The sequence below is a fragment of the Bufo gargarizans genome, chromosome 7, assembly GCF_014858855.1.
Source record: "Bufo gargarizans isolate SCDJY-AF-19 chromosome 7, ASM1485885v1, whole genome shotgun sequence".
NCBI lineage: Eukaryota > Metazoa > Chordata > Amphibia > Anura > Bufonidae > Bufo > Bufo gargarizans.
Window position 1 is genome coordinate 181,827,970 of NC_058086.1, and position 18,578 is coordinate 181,846,547.

The 18,578-nt window shown below is 42.9% G+C and overlaps 1 protein-coding gene across 1 annotated transcript in view; it reads right to left on the reverse strand.

The window, feature by feature from the left end:
* Nucleotides 1–18,578, reverse strand: part of LOC122944237 (voltage-dependent calcium channel subunit alpha-2/delta-3-like) — a 234,698-nt gene that overhangs the window by 25,544 nt on the left and 190,576 nt on the right. Inside the window, exons 14-17 of the mRNA XM_044302472.1 lie at nucleotides 17,305–17,380; nucleotides 10,215–10,267; nucleotides 8,346–8,401; nucleotides 4,833–4,944 (exon numbers count right to left, since the gene is read on the reverse strand). Of these exons, the coding sequence (XP_044158407.1) occupies nucleotides 4,833–4,944; nucleotides 8,346–8,401; nucleotides 10,215–10,267; nucleotides 17,305–17,380 (297 nt within the window). The remainder of the gene's footprint in view (nucleotides 1–4,832; nucleotides 4,945–8,345; nucleotides 8,402–10,214; nucleotides 10,268–17,304; nucleotides 17,381–18,578) is intronic.

The window sequence follows — 18,578 nt, forward strand, 5'->3', positions numbered from 1 at the left end:
GCATTTATTACATTCATTACGTCGTAGAACGTTTAATATGTCCTCTGTTCTGATGCAACCACCTAGCTAAGATCTCAGGGAGCACAGTGTTTGGCGAAGTGTAATGTTTTATGGCACTCACCATAAAGTCCATCTTTATTTAGGATGCATATGGCAGCGGACTTACTAGTATGTTAATGGTCAATTATATGAGCAGTGCTAACTATTTCTTGGAGCTGTGATAAGTGTCTGTTCATGCTTATACATTCGTATGGTGATGATATGGGCGTGCTGCATGTGCGTCATAGGACTTTAAGTGTGTAGGTTGTCAGCAGAGTTCTCCATATCAAGGATTCAATATCTGTTCTGGGATTAAATATCAGTAAGGAAACCTTTGGCTGATTATGTTCATGTCACTATCCAGTAGCTGAAAGTATAATGAATGAACTAAAGGAGTTTTCTGGGTTACAGACATTGAAGAACTTCCCTTAGGTTAGATCAGGGGTGCACAACCCGCGGCCCCCAGAGCCATGTTTTGCACCCCCCGTCCTTCTGGGCAGAAACACAGCTGATTGTGCGATCAACTGTGTTTCTGCCTGAAGCGCAGCACAAGGGAGAATTACAGCTCCTGCTCCTGCAATGTAACAAGAGCAGGACGTGTCCCCGGCTGTCAGAGACAGTGGGGGAGCCGAGGAGAAACCGCTTCTGCCTTCTCCTCAGATAGGTGAGCGGCATGGTCTGCAGTTTGAACCATATAGAAAAAATAATAATTTCATTCAAAAGTGATATTAAAAAAATGAATAAAAATTGAAAACTAAATAAAAAATATTATATTATAAAATACAAGAAAAAAAAAGAAATAAAATATTATGTGGCAAAAAAATTGAAAATTATAATAAAAAAGTACCATAATAAAATTAAAAGGTGAGAAAAGAGTGTTCACTGTCCCCCAACAGTCTTTTTATTATCCTTTGGGTGACATCTTTTTTTAAAATAATAAAGAAATAAAATACAAATAAAAGAAAAAATTCAAAAGGAAAGTACAAAATAGTAGAGTGTTCATTGTCCCCCAACAGTCTTTTTATGACCTCTTCGGGGACATATTATGTGGCAAAAATATATTTAAAAGAAAAGTAATAAACTAATTATACAAAAAAATACTATAAAATATTAATAAAATACAAATTAAATTAAAAAAACAAAGATGCAAATTGAAAAAAAAGTGTCAGTGTCCCCCATAGGTCTTTTTATGACCTCTTAGGGGAAAAATTAGATAGCATAAATATGTTAAAAATGTAGTTAAAAAAAGATAAAAAATAATAAAATACATAAAAGAAAAAACTACCACACTAACTCAAACCGTCACCATTCATGTGAAACTACACATATTATAAAATAAAATGGCCTAAACAAAATAGAGAACTAATTATAATAATTTATTTTGGTGTCAATTTGCATGTCTAAAGAATAAAGAGCTATAGTTCGAAAAAATATACTCTTTAAAAATGTTATGTACAGCTTCCCCCCAATAAAACTACTACAAAAAAATTAATTAGAAAGCCCTATGTGTCACATAAAAAATTGTTGCAAAAATTATTTTGGTAGTCCAACAAATAAGATAGTTACATCCGTTTGAAGCACCATGTTTGCTAAATCACATAAAAGTGTCTGGTCATTAAGGCCTTTTCAAGCCTGGTCATTAAAAGGTTAACCAATGAGCGCCTTCCCCACTAGTAAGGTAAAGTGCTTACTGGTTATTTGCATGGTGCCTGTAGCTGGGGGGCAGGATCAGCTAATAACCAGTGAGTGCCGTTCTGATGATGGGAAGGAAATGTCGCCACTTTTCCAGTGAAAATGTTTTTTAACAAGTTCCTACAGCATGGCCCCTGAAACAAAAGATTCATACTTACCTGCTCTACGCCGCTCCGGTCCTCTGCCCTGCGCCCGCTGCCTTCATCTTCCAGTTCTTGCGCTGTTTACACCTGGCAGTGCATGGGCATAGTCATACACTGTTATATTTACCTGCTCCCCGCCGCTGCGGTCCTCTGCACTGCCCCCGCTGCCTCCATCTTCCGGTCCCCGTGCTGTTTACACCTGTCAGTGCATGGCCATGGTCACATGCACCTCTCCAGCCAATGACTGGCTTCAGCGGTAATGTGAACACAAGCAGCATGTCACTGAGGAAGCCACTCATTGGCTGGAGAGGTGCATGTGACCATAGCCATGCACTGACAGGTGTAAACAGCGCGGGGACCGGAAGATGGAGGCAGCGGGGGCAGTGCAGAGGACCGCAGCGGCGGGGAGCAGGTAAATATAACTAGTTTCAGGGGCTATGCTGCAGCACGATATCTGGAACAATTACTGGGAACAAGTGCTCATAGATACGCTCATATCTTATATCTGGCTGATATAATCCTGCAGCTGATCAGTCAATTAACAGCTGATCGCTTGTTTGTCAGCTGATTTGCATATTTTATCAAGATGACAGATTTACGATAATCAGAAAAATGAAAGAAAACCGGCACTCCCAAAAATCTTTGCTGGTGATAGATTTATTGGTCACTCATATTAGGGTGACGCGCGGCGTTTCGGCATACACCTGTAAGTGACAAAACACAGCGCGTCACCCTAATATGAGTGACCAATAAATCTATCACCAGCAAAGATTTTTGGGAGTGCCAGTTTTCTTTCATTTTTCAGATTTTGGGATTACCTCCACACAAACCGAGCACCCCTTAACCAGCACGCTGTGCCGTCTGACTTCATCACACAGATGTACGATAATCATCAGCACATCTCCCTGTGTAATCAAGGATGGGCTACCAATAATCAATATAACAAAATGAAGGGGGAATGACTGGTAGTGATCATTCCTCCCCAGTCACTTTGCTTTGGCTTGTGTAATAGGCCGATGCAAATGAGCGCTGATCAACATTTTTTTTATTTGCAGGCCCTTGAAATAGAGCGGCCCTCAGACCAAAAAAGGTTGTGCACCCCTGGTGAAGATGATCTGTATCAGATCATTGGGTGTCCAACAATCAGCTCTTTTCAGTAGCTTCTGATGCCAGAATTAAGAGAGAATAGAGCCAGAAGCGCAGCTCTGTCCGCTGTGTGGTGGCCATGCTGTGTACCTCCAGCTCAAATCCCCTTCACTTGGGCAGCTGATTGGTAGGGGAGGATGGGTATCAGACTCCTACTGCTGGTGATGGTGAAATTCATATCAAAACCTGAATACAATTAGCCTATGGTTTAATTTTTGGATTAAAGGGATTTGCAGGTTTAGAAAACCTAATTTCATATATCCTATTAGGGAATTCTTAGGGGAAGTCCTCAGTTCAGGATCCTGATCTCTTGGCCAGAACAGGGAGTGGTTACAAAGAGCTCTGAAGGAGCTGTCCTGTGTTACCCACTTAGCCTATTGAGTTGTCCACTGTGTAATGCTTAATTGTTCCTGTAGTGGCGCCGAAAGGATATTGAATACTTACTCCTGGGTTCCCCCACAGATTACAGCTGATCACAATTGGTTCCAACAAGGGAACACTTTGTCATCTGTTTATCGTCAAGGGCCGCCACTAACAAGTAGGGATTGTCCAAAGCAGAGAATCCCTTTAAAAACATGGATTGTAATAGACAGTATCACAAACATCTATGTTCCTACTGCTGATATTTATTTTTTTTTTAAGAAAGGAGAGAGAGGGCGCTCCCTGTGTGATATCCTCAGGGGGTGTGGGAAAGCCAACAGTTAGTATTGCACAGGGATAGGCACAACCTTAGGAATCAGCTAAGTGCTCCCGCCAGGGGGAATGACCAGACTGCTGCGCTAAACACTGGACACTGCAGGAAATGATCCAGAAGAGACATTCTGCTGGGAGGCAAAAAAAAGACAGCGTGCTGCACCAGAGGACTTCAAGGTAAGTAGCAATTTATTAAAAAGCATTTTAAAAATTTGCATAAAAAGCAGGCTATGTGTTTTGGTGGCGGTTCGCCACCTTCATCAAGCATCTTGCCTGATGAAGGTGGAGGACCACCACCGAAACGCGTAGCATACTTTTTATGTATTTTTTTAAATGTTTTTTTTATAAATTGTTACTTGCCAGTGTCTTTCTTCTGCCTGTCGGCAGGGTGTCTCCTGGATCAAGTACTGCTGATATTTTGACACTTGTTTTCCATCCTTCCTAAATTCAGATAAATATGGTAGATGTTGCTGTTTGTGCACAATTCTCAGGTGAGATACCAGATGGTGGAGTTTCATTTTTACAAAGGCAGCTTATAAAAGCATAATGTACTGAGGAACTCAATCAAGAACCTGCATACAATCTGTTTTACTAGCTTAGATTTAATGGGAAGAAAGAAACATGGACTTGGAGAACCATGGGGTCAAGAGAGGATGTTTTTAAGTCTGTGATGAGTGTATGTTTAATGTACGAGGTGAAGAAGCCAATGGGCACCGGGGCACAGAGGTGAGTTAAGGTCTTTGAACACATTGGATTAACATGAAAGTTGATTGATCCATATCTATTTCATCGCAATCACTGTAGAATTTGAAAGTATGTTGGTATAAGTAACCGTTCGGATTTTCTGTTATTTTCTCTTGTGATCATACACTGTATGTTGAAAATGTTTTTGATATTATGCAGCTACAGAGCTGACCACATTTACAGGGCATCATTTTTTACTATTCCCAGTAAAGAAAAAAATAATTGGGGGCCGGTGATGGAAACATTTTTCAAGTGAGAATTTGGAATGACTTGCATAATTAAGGAGTTGGCATGTTACTCGTTAAAAGCCAAGCATGGGGATGCAATGCCAAGTTATTAATATTATTGAAAAGCAGCTGTTGCTGAAAGTCTTACTTGGTGCAGTCTTCACAGTTAATGGTGCCCGTAGTCTCCTTTATGGTCCGCTCAGATACAAAAGCTGGATATTCTGTATCACAGGGCTCCAGAGTCTGCTTTAGCCTTTGAGCTGAAAAAATTAAATGAATAAAAAAATATTGAAGGTTCTTCAAAGGAATTTTGCTTTGTCTTCTGCCACCATGTGACCTCTTTCAGGTATTACAATAGTAAATCAACATTTTTCCATCTACTCCTTAAACTAACAGAAAATGTGCAACCTACAGTATGACTTACCAGGTACTTTATAACTAAAACACTCTCCAAGTCCGTATAATCTAATACCCTATAGAGCAGGGATCAGCAACCTCTGGCACTCCAGCTGTTCAGAACCTACTACTCCCAGAATGTTACATTCACTTCCATGGGAGTTAGAAGAGCAGCTGAGCATGTTTGCATGCTAGGAATTGTAGTTTTACAGTAGCTGGAGCAGAGTATCTATACCAAGCCTTCACTCATCATAAAGAAGATGTAAATATTAGTCCTGGAGTTGTCCTTTGAGTTGCTAAAATTACAGTTTCTGTTAGTTTTTGGGAAATCTAGATGACAAGTTCTGAATGTCAGGTCTTCCTTAGTACGTGATTTGACGTAAATAGACAACTCAAGGACTCAACGCGACCAAATGATTCAGAAACTCTTATTGATGTGTAGGATCTGATTCCTTGTTGGGTACGGTCAACCGCTTTGATCTCCAATAATCAGGAAAGTTCAGGGCACACTTTTTATTTAGTTAAAGATTTATGGCCAATTGCCCAATGTCAACTGAAGGTGGACAATGTCTAAGGGCTTTATGTCATTCTTCATATAATCTTTCATATTAAAAAGGTCATAACATGTGTTTGGTTGCAATTTGTGCCCAAGACTTCTCATCTGACATTTGAATGCATCGAAAAGATCTGAAACTGTTATGAGGAGTATAAAAAAACAATTGATAATTCAAGAGACAAGATGATGTATGGAAAACTTCAAAGTCATACAGCTATAATGTAAGTGATGGGAAAACCCATTTAATAATTTACAGCTTGAGACAATAAGTTTTAAAGGGAATCTGTCAGCAGAAAATTCAGTGTTACAACAGGCATAATGCCTTGTGGGGCTAGCTTAGCTGAAAATTACGATACCTTCTACTTAGAGATCTGTTGGTGAAAAAGTACTTTCTGGAGAAAAAGTACTTTTAATCAATATACAAATGAGCCAGGTTAGTCATCTCACCTGGTCCTGGCAAATAAGAGGGAGGGGCTAACAGAGGAAGCAGGAAGAGCAAGGGTGCACGGATAATTGTGGGCCCGCCCTCAGTACACTTAACTGCTCATCTGCATATGGATTTAAAGTACAGTTCGTTTTCTCCAGAATGTAGCAACAAATTGCTAAGTAGAAGGTATCATTAGATTCAGCTGAGCTAGTTCTGCAAGACATTATGCCTGTTGTAACATTAAATCCTCTGCTGACATACTCCCTTTAAGTAAGGCCCCAATGAAAGGCAGTATAAAGAGTGAGTTTCTATTGTAACCACCCATAAATACTGCACAACATAGAGGGTGTAGCATTGGCTGTAATAAGAAGGCTAGCCCATCATGTAAGGTCCCTTGTGCCTCTACCATACTTCAACAGGACCAGATAGTGGCACAAAGGAGAAAGGGAAGCATTCCCTGAGGACATGTTAAAAAATTTCCCTTTTTTGGTTCTCAGAGACAATCTACTGTTTGATAAATAAAAAAACATAATGGAAAGCAGATCTCAGAACGTGATGTGCACAGGGTTTAACATGGGGCAGAGACAGTTCAACCATCTGTTCAGGTAAAACTCCTTTAAAACAATTACTGTAGAATTATCAGCAACACAGAAAAAATGGCATGTGTGCTGCAGGGGGCACATTTCTGTAAATGTATTTAGTAATGGGCTCCAAATTACTTTTCTTTTCTTGGAAATACATATGAGGTGAATTGGACTGAGGTCTAAGATGTTATATGTGCTCGACTTTCCTCTAGCAGTGCAAATGAGGGAAATACCTAATCTTTGCTAGAGAAGCTCTTTTAAAAATGTGCTTTTCTGAAGGCATCTGTTCCACATTTCTTATGTATTGGGAAACAGACTTTTTCAGAACAAATGCATTTTACGAATGCTTGACGGGCGAGGGATTAGTAAAAGATGATTTCCAGTTACTAGGCCAAGCAACCAAATCAGGAAAAGTTGTTTCCAAATTATTACAGAAATAACGCTCACAGCCTTGCGATGGTCGTCTGGCCAATAATGTCTGTTTTTGGATAGACCCCTAATTTATCGTTTAACGTGCCACAGTCTGTGATTTCTGTCTCATATTTCTATTTGTTAAATTGAGAAGAAGAATGGTATCAATTCTGGTCGCGCTCAGTGACCAATAAAGGGAAGTGCTGGGAAAGGGTTACTAGTCCCACCTAAGATATGGAAGAATAGTCCAGCATTGGACTATTCTTTCATTTCATATTCTGAAAACTGGTATCTATCATGGCAAAACATAGAATACATAATTGTGGACTACACTAGTAATCAAATGAAAAAAAAAAAAATGCTTCCTTATGATAGTAAAGGCTACTCTACTCACCTTAAAGGCATTTTCTGGGATCTTTATATGGATGGCTTATCCTTTTTTTAGGTGAGGGTCCGACTCCCAGAATCCCCATGGATCAGCTGATTGAAGGGGCAACAACACCTGTATCCTCTGTGAACAGGAACAGCTCCATGCATTTGCACTAGCTGTGACTGCTACGGCAGCTCTTTGCACATTAGTCCCTTTCAGGTGAATTGCACTGAGCTGCAATACCACGCACAGCCACTAAAACATTTACAGAGCTATGCCTAGTAAACAATGCGTCGTGGCCCCCTTAATCAAATGACTGGTCATGATATTGATGGCCTATCCTAAGTATAGGCCAATATCAAAGTTCCAGAAACCCACTTTAAGAATTCAGTACCATTCTGCCATCATCTTGGGTGATCATGCATTAACAATAGAATTTAATGATGTTACTTCAACTTTGACATGTATCATGACCACTGTGGTCAACCATTGCATGCTCTGCCCCCTACATTCACTATGACATGCTGTGATTACCTATTGGCATTACATAGGCCAGCATATCAAGCTGACAGATCCCCTGTATTTTCTAAAAGGCAACCAGGATGGGCTTTTTGACATTCATCTAACTCTTGGAAAAAACATTTGAATATAAGAGAACCCAGGCAGATAAAAATGTCTGAGAAGATACAATCTTCTCAGAAGATGTAGTCTGTAGGTAGCTCCCAGGTTCCAGAAGGTCTCAGAAATGACCTGCCTAAAAAAAGAGTCTCCTAAAGGAACTCTAATTTTTTTCGATAAAAAGGAAGATCCATCTCTTTCTGTGCCTTACTAAATAGTGATCCCTCTTGTTCAAGCTCTTTTATAGTTCTCCCTCATTTGTATATAGGAAAACAACAGAAAAGACACCAAAGTCTTACCTTTCACAGAATGGCCTGAGTTCCACCAACTGCATAGATTGAACTCCACCAGGAATCTGAGGAAGTAAGAAGATATATGATCTGTTCCTGACACCTTTGATCTACTAGTTGCAGTTGCATAATACATGGTTGCACTTAGGCCTAAACATCAATGCTGTGATATGGTGGCTGTTGTCTTGGGAATTCTGAGTGAATGAAATCCTTGGGTATCGCCAAAAAGGGTGCAAGCTCTACAGAAGGCAAAAGTCTCTTTTATTTTTGAGTGGTTGACTCCTGTCAATGTTATTCACATTTTTTTCTTCATTATCTTCCATATTAGAAGATAATTTTGGGTGGAAATCCCCTTTGAAGTACCCACAAGAATAGAAACATTCTCAGTGTAGTTATATGGCTCAAAGATAAAATGCTAAAGCACACAAGACAAAATCCAAAAGTTTATGAAGACCACAGTCTAAAATCCATTGCACAGAACTACTGTAGCTCAGCTTGCTTACTCTACATAGTTTGGACTAGAGTCATCTGGTATAACCAGACATATGGCATGGTATACTTGTGGACTTTCTGAAAATCAAAAATATATGGGAAAATATCCCTGAAGGATCCACCTGTCCACCAACTGTACTCTAGTGTTGTCTCCAACTTAAGGAGACATTAGTACATTATCTTCTGCTATCAATTCTCCACCTGATTTAAATGGTTTTTTCAGGTCTTTTTATGTTGATGGCCTATCCTCAGGATAGGTCATGAATATCTGCTTGATGGAGATCAGACTCGTGGCACCCCTACGATCAGCTGTTTGAAGAGGCTGCACTGCTCTGGTGACAGTGACGTCACGTTCATCGTCACATGGCCTAGTTGCTGCGCAGACCCATACAATACCGAACACAGCCACTATACAATGAATGGCGCTGTGCTTGGTAAGCAGAGAAGGCAGTGGTGCTCACTCAAGCCCCTCAGTCTCTTCAAACAACTGACTGTCGGGGCTGTCAGGATTTTGTCCTCCACCTATCACATATCGATGATCTATCCTGACGATAGTCTTCAACATAGAGGACCCAGAAAACTCCTTTAAGGTGGTCACACATATTTTAGCCTAAATTTGTTCAAAGCAGACTGTTTCAGCAAAAATACTAATTAGCAATGTAAAATTTAACAATGAGTGATCTCATTAACTGATGAAATGAATTACCTCTCCATGAATGTGGGTTCCCGATAAGAATTGTGCAGCCATTGTCATTGTGTGAATGACTGTAATGGTCAGTATGAATTAAAACATGTATGACTGCAACGGGGGAACAAATGTTCACCAAGTGTTCGTTCATTCAACCATCAACCTACTTCTATATAATGTGTATGGCCACCTTTAAAAATCCTGAGCCAAGGTATATATTTGGAGAAGATATCAAAAGAAAACTGTCCATCGTCTCGATAGCTATCTTAAAAGTGAAATATTCTAGAAATAAAAGCCTTGCGTAAAACATTTGTACTATTGAAAACAGCTAAATTGTAAGCTGTCCGACAGCACAAAGCCTACATCTCACCAACACCTGACAGCTCGTCTTAAGACTGACATGAGCATCTAAGAAACTATTTCACAGAACATGAAATCGCAAAGTAACAAGATGAATCATCTAGAAGGTTTGATGTATCGAAGGAGGCCCACCCAGGCAGCAGATGCCCATTATCCACCACAAAACTCTAACCACAATCCATGTATTTCCTTGTATCTGTCCACATTAAGAAGACTATACTAGAGTTAATGCGTGTGGGAAGTACATGCTCGCCGCTGTTTGTTAATTGGCGTGATGCAATAAACATGCTTAGAGCGTGCAGGGTTCACATGCCTTGTAATGACAAAAATAGACTTACAGGATAAGCTCTGTCATTATCCATTTTACAGCAGCAAACAAGGCATGATAGGGCTGGAAAAGAGCAGATATGTAATGATGTGGAGAAATGGTCTTTCATCTGTACACAAGAAGAGCATACAATTTTAAAGTGTCCTCCTCACCTACACAGATGGCTGCACATACTTTGTGGCCTGAGATGTACACATTTAATAGGGGCTAGAAATTCTAAAACTTTGTGATATGTCTATTACTAAAATGAAAGGGTTTTCCGATTGTTATCCACTGGAGAGGGGATAACTATTAGATAAGTTGGGTCCCACCCCACCGATCACAAGAACGAGGACCTGGAACACCTCGGAGCCCTCTGAAATGAACAAAGCGGCAGGTTGGGCATGCCAACTGCAACTTCATTCATCTTCATGGGATTTCCAGAAATAGTGGAGAGCTGTACCGGACCATGTCTTAACTCCTGTAGAGATTAATGAAGCAGCAAGGGCAGGAGTGTGCATGCTCGACCTACCGCTCCATTCGTTTCAGGGGGCACCCAGGGGTACCCATCCTCATGACCACTACAGGAACCCTTGCCAAACTAATAGTTATCTCCTGCCCTGTGGATAACCTTCTACAAGGGCCATATGAGCACGGATAAAGTCCATGGATAAGAAACAGTGTCGTGTATAGAAGAGGGGAAGTCCAATATCAAAATTAGCAATGGTGCAGGGCTTCCATCCAATAGAAAAGAATCTTACAATTGTTCCCATCTATACATTTCTTTACCCCTTGTTTGCTTACAATGCATTTCCTTTGCAAAGGAGAGTTCTGCACCTAAAAATCCAATAGCAAAGTGGATTGGACCAACCAAGCTGAGGCCCTCTCCTTCCAATGGGCTTACTAGCAGCCACATAGCCTGACTCTGTGAACCAGTGATAGGACACCCTTTATAAGAAGTATATACACAGTAACATGGCCATAATGAAACTGTTCAGATTAACAGAGTATAATGGAGTATCAACCTACAAAAAAAACTGAGACTAGACAGACTTCAAATTACAAACATACTTTATTAAATATACATTTATTAGAATAAAAGAGACATAACATACCGATGTAACATGGTTAGCACTCCTTTTTTCAGAGATTTCTGAGTTTGGTTATCTAATCTAAGCAAACACCAACACCTTCAATTGCTTTTCAATGGCTTTTGTCTCAAGATAATGAAATGAGTTAAGAAATTTGAGTTAACAGCGGGAGTGCTAATCATGGCACATCTGTATTAAATGTAAAGTGCAGTCTACCCCTGAGGAAAAAGCATGTCAAGAATACACATATATATGCGAGGGACAAGGATACGGATCATGTGGATCTTATGTACCGACTATATAGAACCGTGGTTGGCATGTAGTCTTCAGCATATAGGAGGTTAAAGTGCATGTGCAAATATCCCAAAAATTGTGTATATACATTTTATATATATATTGTGAGGCGGTTACAGGACTCATCTATGAGGGGAGATATGTGTCACCCAGAATGTTGCAGGAAGCATTCTAAAGTGGCTTGCTTACCAGGAATGTGCCACCAAGGTGCCCGGCCTTGGTGGAGTAAAAGCCCTAATCTAGGTGTCCACTAAGTTAGCTGGTGGACACAGAAAATAGATAGTGTAGCTGGTTCAGCTAGTTCACGGCAGGCTTTTACTGGGAACAGGCAATGTGTTTGGGTGGGTGCCTGTTCCCCAGGTTCCAGTCCAGGACTTGAGACATACTCATGTCCAGGGATCCTATTTAATCCTGCTGCTGGATCTTAGGTGCGTCTTAGTCTGGAGGAAAGGCAGACAGTGTGAGGTAACACTGTCAGAGTGAGCTACGACTGCTTGACCCGGCTGCGATCTGGATGTACTGGCTGTACTTTTGATGAAAAAGCCTAAATAAAAAGGACTTTTGTTGAACATTTTGGTGTCCCTGCCTCTGTACACTGGTCAAGTGAGCACGGTTCCCCACAAGTGGTGTTGAATGCGGGCAAGTGACCAGTGAGGCAAACACTATTGTGCATGTGCTTCATAAAGTCAGCTGTTTTGCCATAAGAAAGCGGATCAAATGGAGGCAATACTACAGCAGCTTGTCCGGGCTAATGCCCAACAAGCCAAGTGCAATGCACAACAGCAAGCAGCAAACGCCCAGCAACAACAGACAAACAGCCTGTTGATTCGACAAATGGCGGCCATGCAAGAGACCCTACGAGCATCCCAGCAAGGAACCTCACCTGCAGTGACCCCGTATCCGTCTGCTGCCAGAGATAAAGTCCGGTCAGCGCTGAGAAAAATGAGTCCTGAGGACAACGGGGAGGCATTCCTTGCGGTATTAAAAAGGACGGCGGAGCGGGAAAACCTGCCGTCTAAATAGTGGGCTGAGGTGGTGGCACTGTTCTTGGTAGGAGACGCCCAGAAAGCCTAGTTTGACCTCAGTCTTAAGAACACCCAGGAATATGAGAAACTTAAAGGTGAGGTATTGGCTTGGATGGGGGTTAACACGTATGTGCGCGCACAAAGGTTGTACCAGTGGGTTTTTCCAGAGACCCGGCCCGCCAGGTCTCCGGCATATGACTTGCTGCACCTGGTCAATAAGTGGCTCCAGCCGGAGACCTTGAGTCCCTCACAAATGATTGAGCGGGTGGTAGTGGACCGTTTTGTGCGCACGCTGCCGAGGGCCATACAGAGCTGGGTGGGCCAAGGAGACCCAGGCAACCTTGATCAGTTGGTTAACCTGGTCGAGTGGTATATGGCGACCCAGGACTTGATGCGGGACTCTGCTCAGTTGAGAGAGACACGCCAGCCCACCTCCCAGCCTAGGGAGCCTGGAACAAGGGCCCGGCCTTCTATGGGGGGGAACGCTACCATAACTCCTGTGAGGTGAGTCCCGGGGACCCGCGAGGCCACTGTGATTCGGTGCTGGAGCTGCCAAGGACTGGGACATGTTGCGGCTAACTGCCCTATGACTTCTGAACCCATGGACTGCAGGTTCGCTCGCCGGTCCTCGTTCTATGCACGACCTGTGTGTATTGCTGACCCTCTGCTGGCCGCTGATATGCCTTCCTTGTGCCAGGTTTTAATGGGTACCCGGTCAAGGCACTGCTGGATTCTGGGAGCCTGGTAACTCTTCTGCATGAGTCACTGATTTCAGAAGAAATACCAGGAAATCAGAAAATAGCCATAGTCTGTATCCATGGAGACCTCCTGGAGTATCCCACAATGAGGGTTACTCTGTCCGCATCAGGCAGGGAAGTACAACATGTTGTTGGGGTGGGGCGACATCTCCCTTATGACGCCATTTTGGGAGGAGACTTGCCCATGTTCTGGACACTGTAGAAGAATGGTACGCATTCTATTAGGGGGGAAACTGTCCGGACCCTGAACCCGACGTTCCCGATGCTGGGGTACCAGCCATAGGGGTCACCACCACAGATATAGAGTGTAATCCTGATAGGTTTCCCCTAGAAGTGTTGGCTGGTGAGACGGTAGAGACCCCATCAATCCCGGACCTGGAGGTGTCCAGAGAAACGTTCGGGACAGCCCAGCTCCAGGATCCTACATTGATGCGGGCGAGAGAAGATGTAACCATAATCAATGGTGTGGCTCAGCACCCAGAAGCAGAATCTGTGTTTCCCCACCTGGCTTTTAACCAAGACCTATTGTACAGGGTGGATAAGGTGCAACAAGAGGTAATAGAGCAGCTGGTGGTGCCCCGGCCTTACCGCCGGATGGTGCTAGACTTGGCCCACACACATGTACTGGGAGGTCATCTGGGGGTGAAAAAGACCCAAGAGCGAATATTACAATTCCAAAGCCATGTCCAAAGATGGGAAGGACTGGGATCTTTTACTGCCGTATGTATTTTTTGCTGTGCAAGAAGTGCCCCAGGCCTCCACTGGGTTCTTGCCCTTTGAACTATTGTACGGCAGACATCCTCGGGGGTTGCTTGACGTAGCTAAAGAAGCATGGAAGCAACAGCCCACCCCACACAAGAGTGTTATTGAACACATAGAGAAAATGCAAGAAAGAATAGGGACAGTTCTGCCGATTGTCCAGGAGCATATGGAGGCGACACAACTGGCCCAGAGTCGGGGATACAACCGGGCCGCCCAGGTAAGGACTTTTAACCCGGGCGACCGGGTACTGGTACTTGTGCCCACAGTCGACAGCAAATTCCTTGCTAGGTGGCAGGGACCCTAGGAAGTGATGAAGAAAGTAGGACCAGTAAGCTACACGGTATAACAGCAGGGTCGGCGAAAGCCAGAGCAGGTATACCATGTTAACTTACTAAAGCACTGGAGAGAAAGGGAGAGTCTGTTTGGGAACAGCCCACTCTCTGTCTTGACTGCGGGGAAGACTCTGGGGCCACCATTGATCCAGGAGAAAGCCTCCTCTGCGGTGAATATAGCAGATGGCCTGTCTACTAAACAGGTTCAGGAGGTCAGAGAGTTTGTGAGTCGGAATAGGAATGTATTCTCTGAACTTCCTGGACGCACCTCCATAGTCCGACATGACATTGTCACCGAGCCCCAGGTCAAAGTTCGCTTAAAGCATTATCGGGTGCCTGAGGCTCGGCGACAAGCCATCTCTGAGGAAGTGAAGTTGATGTTGCGACTAGGGGTCATGAAGAGTCTCGGATTGAGTGGGCTAGTCCAATACTCCTTATACTAAAACCAGACGAAACGTTACGATTCTGTAAAGACTTCAGGAAGCTCAATGAAGTATCAAAGTTTGATGCCTACCCCATGCCTCGGGTCGATGAAATAATGGAACGATTAGGGCAAGCACTATACTTTTCGGTCTTGGACCTCACAAAAGGTACTGGCAGGTGCCCTTAATGGAGGCTGCAAAGGAGAAAACTGTCTTTGTCACTCCCGAAGGGCTGTTTCAGTATAAGGTGTTGCCCTTTGACTTACATGGCGCTCCGGCCACCTTCCAACGGTAAATAGATATCATGCTCCGGCCCCATCGTCAGTATGCTTTGGCCTATCTGGATGATATAGTAGTGTTTAGCACTGACTGGGAGAGTCACTTACCCAAGGTGCAGGCGGTGGTAGACTCTCTCCGGAAAGCAGGGTTGACCGCCAATCCAAAGAAATGTACAATAGGGTTGGAAGAAGCTCGGTACCTGGGGTATGTAATTGGACGGGGAGTCATTAAACCCCAGGTAAATAGAAGCCATACAGAACTGGCCCAGACCCCTTACGACGAGGCAAGTAAAAGCTTTTTTAGGGTTAGTGGGATATTTTGCCACATTGTCTTGATGGTCCGCTGGAGTGTTCAGACAGAGGAGGCCTTCAGGTCATTGAAGTCGGTGTTGTGTGGGACCTCGGTCCTAGTTACACCCGACTTCAATAACGAGTTTATTGTACAGACAGATGCCTCTGAAATAGGTCTAGGTGCTGTACTGTCTCAGGATGTTAACGGGGAGGAGCATCCCGTTAGCTGAATCTAGGTATAGTGTAGTGGAGAGAGAGTGTCTCACCATCAAATGGGCCCTTGAATCGCTACGCTATTATCTGCTGGGGAGGACATTCCGCCTGGTGATCGATCACTCACCTCTCACGTGAATGAGTCAGGCGAAGGAGGAAGGAGAGGAATGCTCGGGTCACCAGATGGTTCCTCTCCATGCAAAATTTTAAGTTTACAGTGGAACACAGGTCAGGGACACTGCAGGGAAATGCTGACGCCCTGTCCAGAGTCCACTGTATGGCATGTGTTCACCCCCACAGGTTTGAAAAAAGTGGGGGGCGGTAACAGGAGTCATCTATGAGGGGAGATATGTGTCACCCAGAATGTTGCAGCCCTAGTCTAGGTGTCCACTAAGTTAGCTGGTTGGTAGAGACAGAAAATAGATAGTGTAGTTGGTTCAGCTAGTTCAGGGCGGGCTTTTACTGGAAACAGGCAATGTGTTGGGTGGGTGCCTGTTCCCCAGGTTCCAGTCCAGGACTTAAAGGCATGCTCATGTCCAGGGAATCCTATTTAATCCTGCTGCTGGATCTTAGGTGTGTCTCAGTCTGGAGGAAAGGCAGACAGTGTGAGGTAACACTGTCAGAGTGTGCTACGACTGCTTGACCCGGTTGCGATTTGGATGTACTGGCTGTACTTTTGATGAAAAAGCCTAATTTGTTGAACGTAGTGGTGACGATCCCCACAAGGTGTGCGATTAGACGCGCATTTATAATTTATCTGATTCAGGTGAGCTTGGTATTTTATAAGATAGCACATTTGCAAGGAGAGCCGCGCCCCCAGAGGAAGGTATCGCCAAAACGCGCATCGGGGTGTGAGGCTCTCCTGAGGAATCTCCTTGTTATGGGACATTTATGTGATATGATTTGAGGGATTAGTTTCTGATTGAACATGCACTTTAGCATTATTTGCATATTAGGGTCTGTGTAATTTTTGTTCTCCCAACTCTGTATGTATATGATATAGTTTGTTATTGTTGTTAACTCATAGTCTCCTTGACTGGACCTTTGCATTTATAGCTTCTGAGGTGTTCCTTTGATAAGTATACAATCCCCGTTTGGGGATGTACTGTATATACATATTTTTGGCATATGAGAAAACACAATTTTTGGGATATTTGCACATGGACTTTAACCTCCTATATGCTGGAGACTACATACCAACCATGGTTCTATATTGTTGGTAGATAAGATCCACATGATCCTTGTCCCTCACATATATATGTGTATTCTTCACATACTTTTTCCTCAGGGGTAGACCGCACTTTACATTTGGTATGTTATGTCTCTTTTATTCTAATAAATGTATATTTAATAAAGTATGTTTGTAATTTGAAGCCTGTCTAGTCTCAGTTTTTTTTTGTAGGTTGATACTCCATTATACTCTGTTAATCTGAACTGTTTCAATATGGCCATGTTACTGTGAAGTATATACTTCTTATAAAGGGTGTCCTATCACTGGTTCACAGAGGCAGGCTATGTGGCTGCTAGTAAGCCCATTGGAGGGAGGGGGCTTGTTTGGTCCAATCCACTTTTGTTGTGTAACTTGTATATGGTAATCAGAGTATAATGGAGTAGTATATCGTTGGGAAATCACTAGGTACATAAGATATACTTACATCGAGCAGGCTGTGGGCGCTGTCACTGCTCTCCTTATTAGCTCTGCACATGGCTTGGTAGTCATAAAGCGTTATCCTAGAGGAAGCAAACCAAACGATTACTATAATATTTCTACTAATTTTACAAGCCCTGTAGACCTTCGGAAGAAATGTTTGTTTATGGTTGCATTTTACTCATTTTTTGCCTAAAGGGAACCTGTCATATAGATATTTGATTATAATCTAACTAATTATATACAATCATTAACTACTAAAAAGTACCTTAGATGTATTCACTTACTGGTGTGACAGATGGTTACCTCATAATATACACACACAAAGATGCCACATGCCGCATGTTAATGAGCTGATTTGAGCCCAGCGTGATGTCAGTGAGTCCAGCGTTTTTTTAATTCAGAGCTATAGCCACTCCCCTGCCCACCTGCTGCTGATTCATATGGAAAATAACTGTCAATCAGCATCAGGTAGGCGGGAATAGTCAGGAGCTCATAAATATTCAGGATTCATCATTATCAGCTGGAGCTTTTCAATACAAGATGTTGGCAGATTGACTGGGTCAATTAAAGAAAGTGACCCAGCATTTTGCTAAAAGAATCAGTCACTTATTTATGTTGCCCTTAGTTAGGACTCCATAAAACTGGTAACAGGTTCCCTTTAAAATCATATTTTCAATTGGCCTTTTTTTTTTTATATTGAGCCATTCTGTCACAAAGGGTTATCTGTTTTGCTAATTATGTGACTTGGTGCTTTCACTTTCCCTTTGTGCCGTTTATGTAATAAATAGTTTAGGGCGAGCATGCTCGGCCGAACACCATTTTGACTCAAGCATCGCAGCCAATAAACGTGGGGGAAGTGCTGGCACTCACTGTTATGCCGCAGCCATATTGGTTACTGGCATTACAGTGATTGGCTGGCTGGAACGTGTCATCGGGTGCTATATAGCACCCGATGACATGTGGTTCGGCTCAGTCTTAGTCAGGATAAGCTGCAGCAGAGGGGACAGATAGTGTAGGGACAGGAATAATTTTTTTTTAGGCAGGGTTTAGTGTTGAAAGGTGTTAGAGACCCAAAAGTCCTTTTAAGGACTATTTTTTTATCTGGCTGAAATATATATTATTAGCGCAACCTGCGCTAAATTCCGTGCAATTGTTTGGCCGCTCCTGACAGTGACACAACCATTTGCGCATCCTAAATATCTGTGACATTCAGCGCAATTGTTTGGCCCCTGCTGACAGCGACATTATCTGCGCTACATCTCCTGTATAACGTTTGCG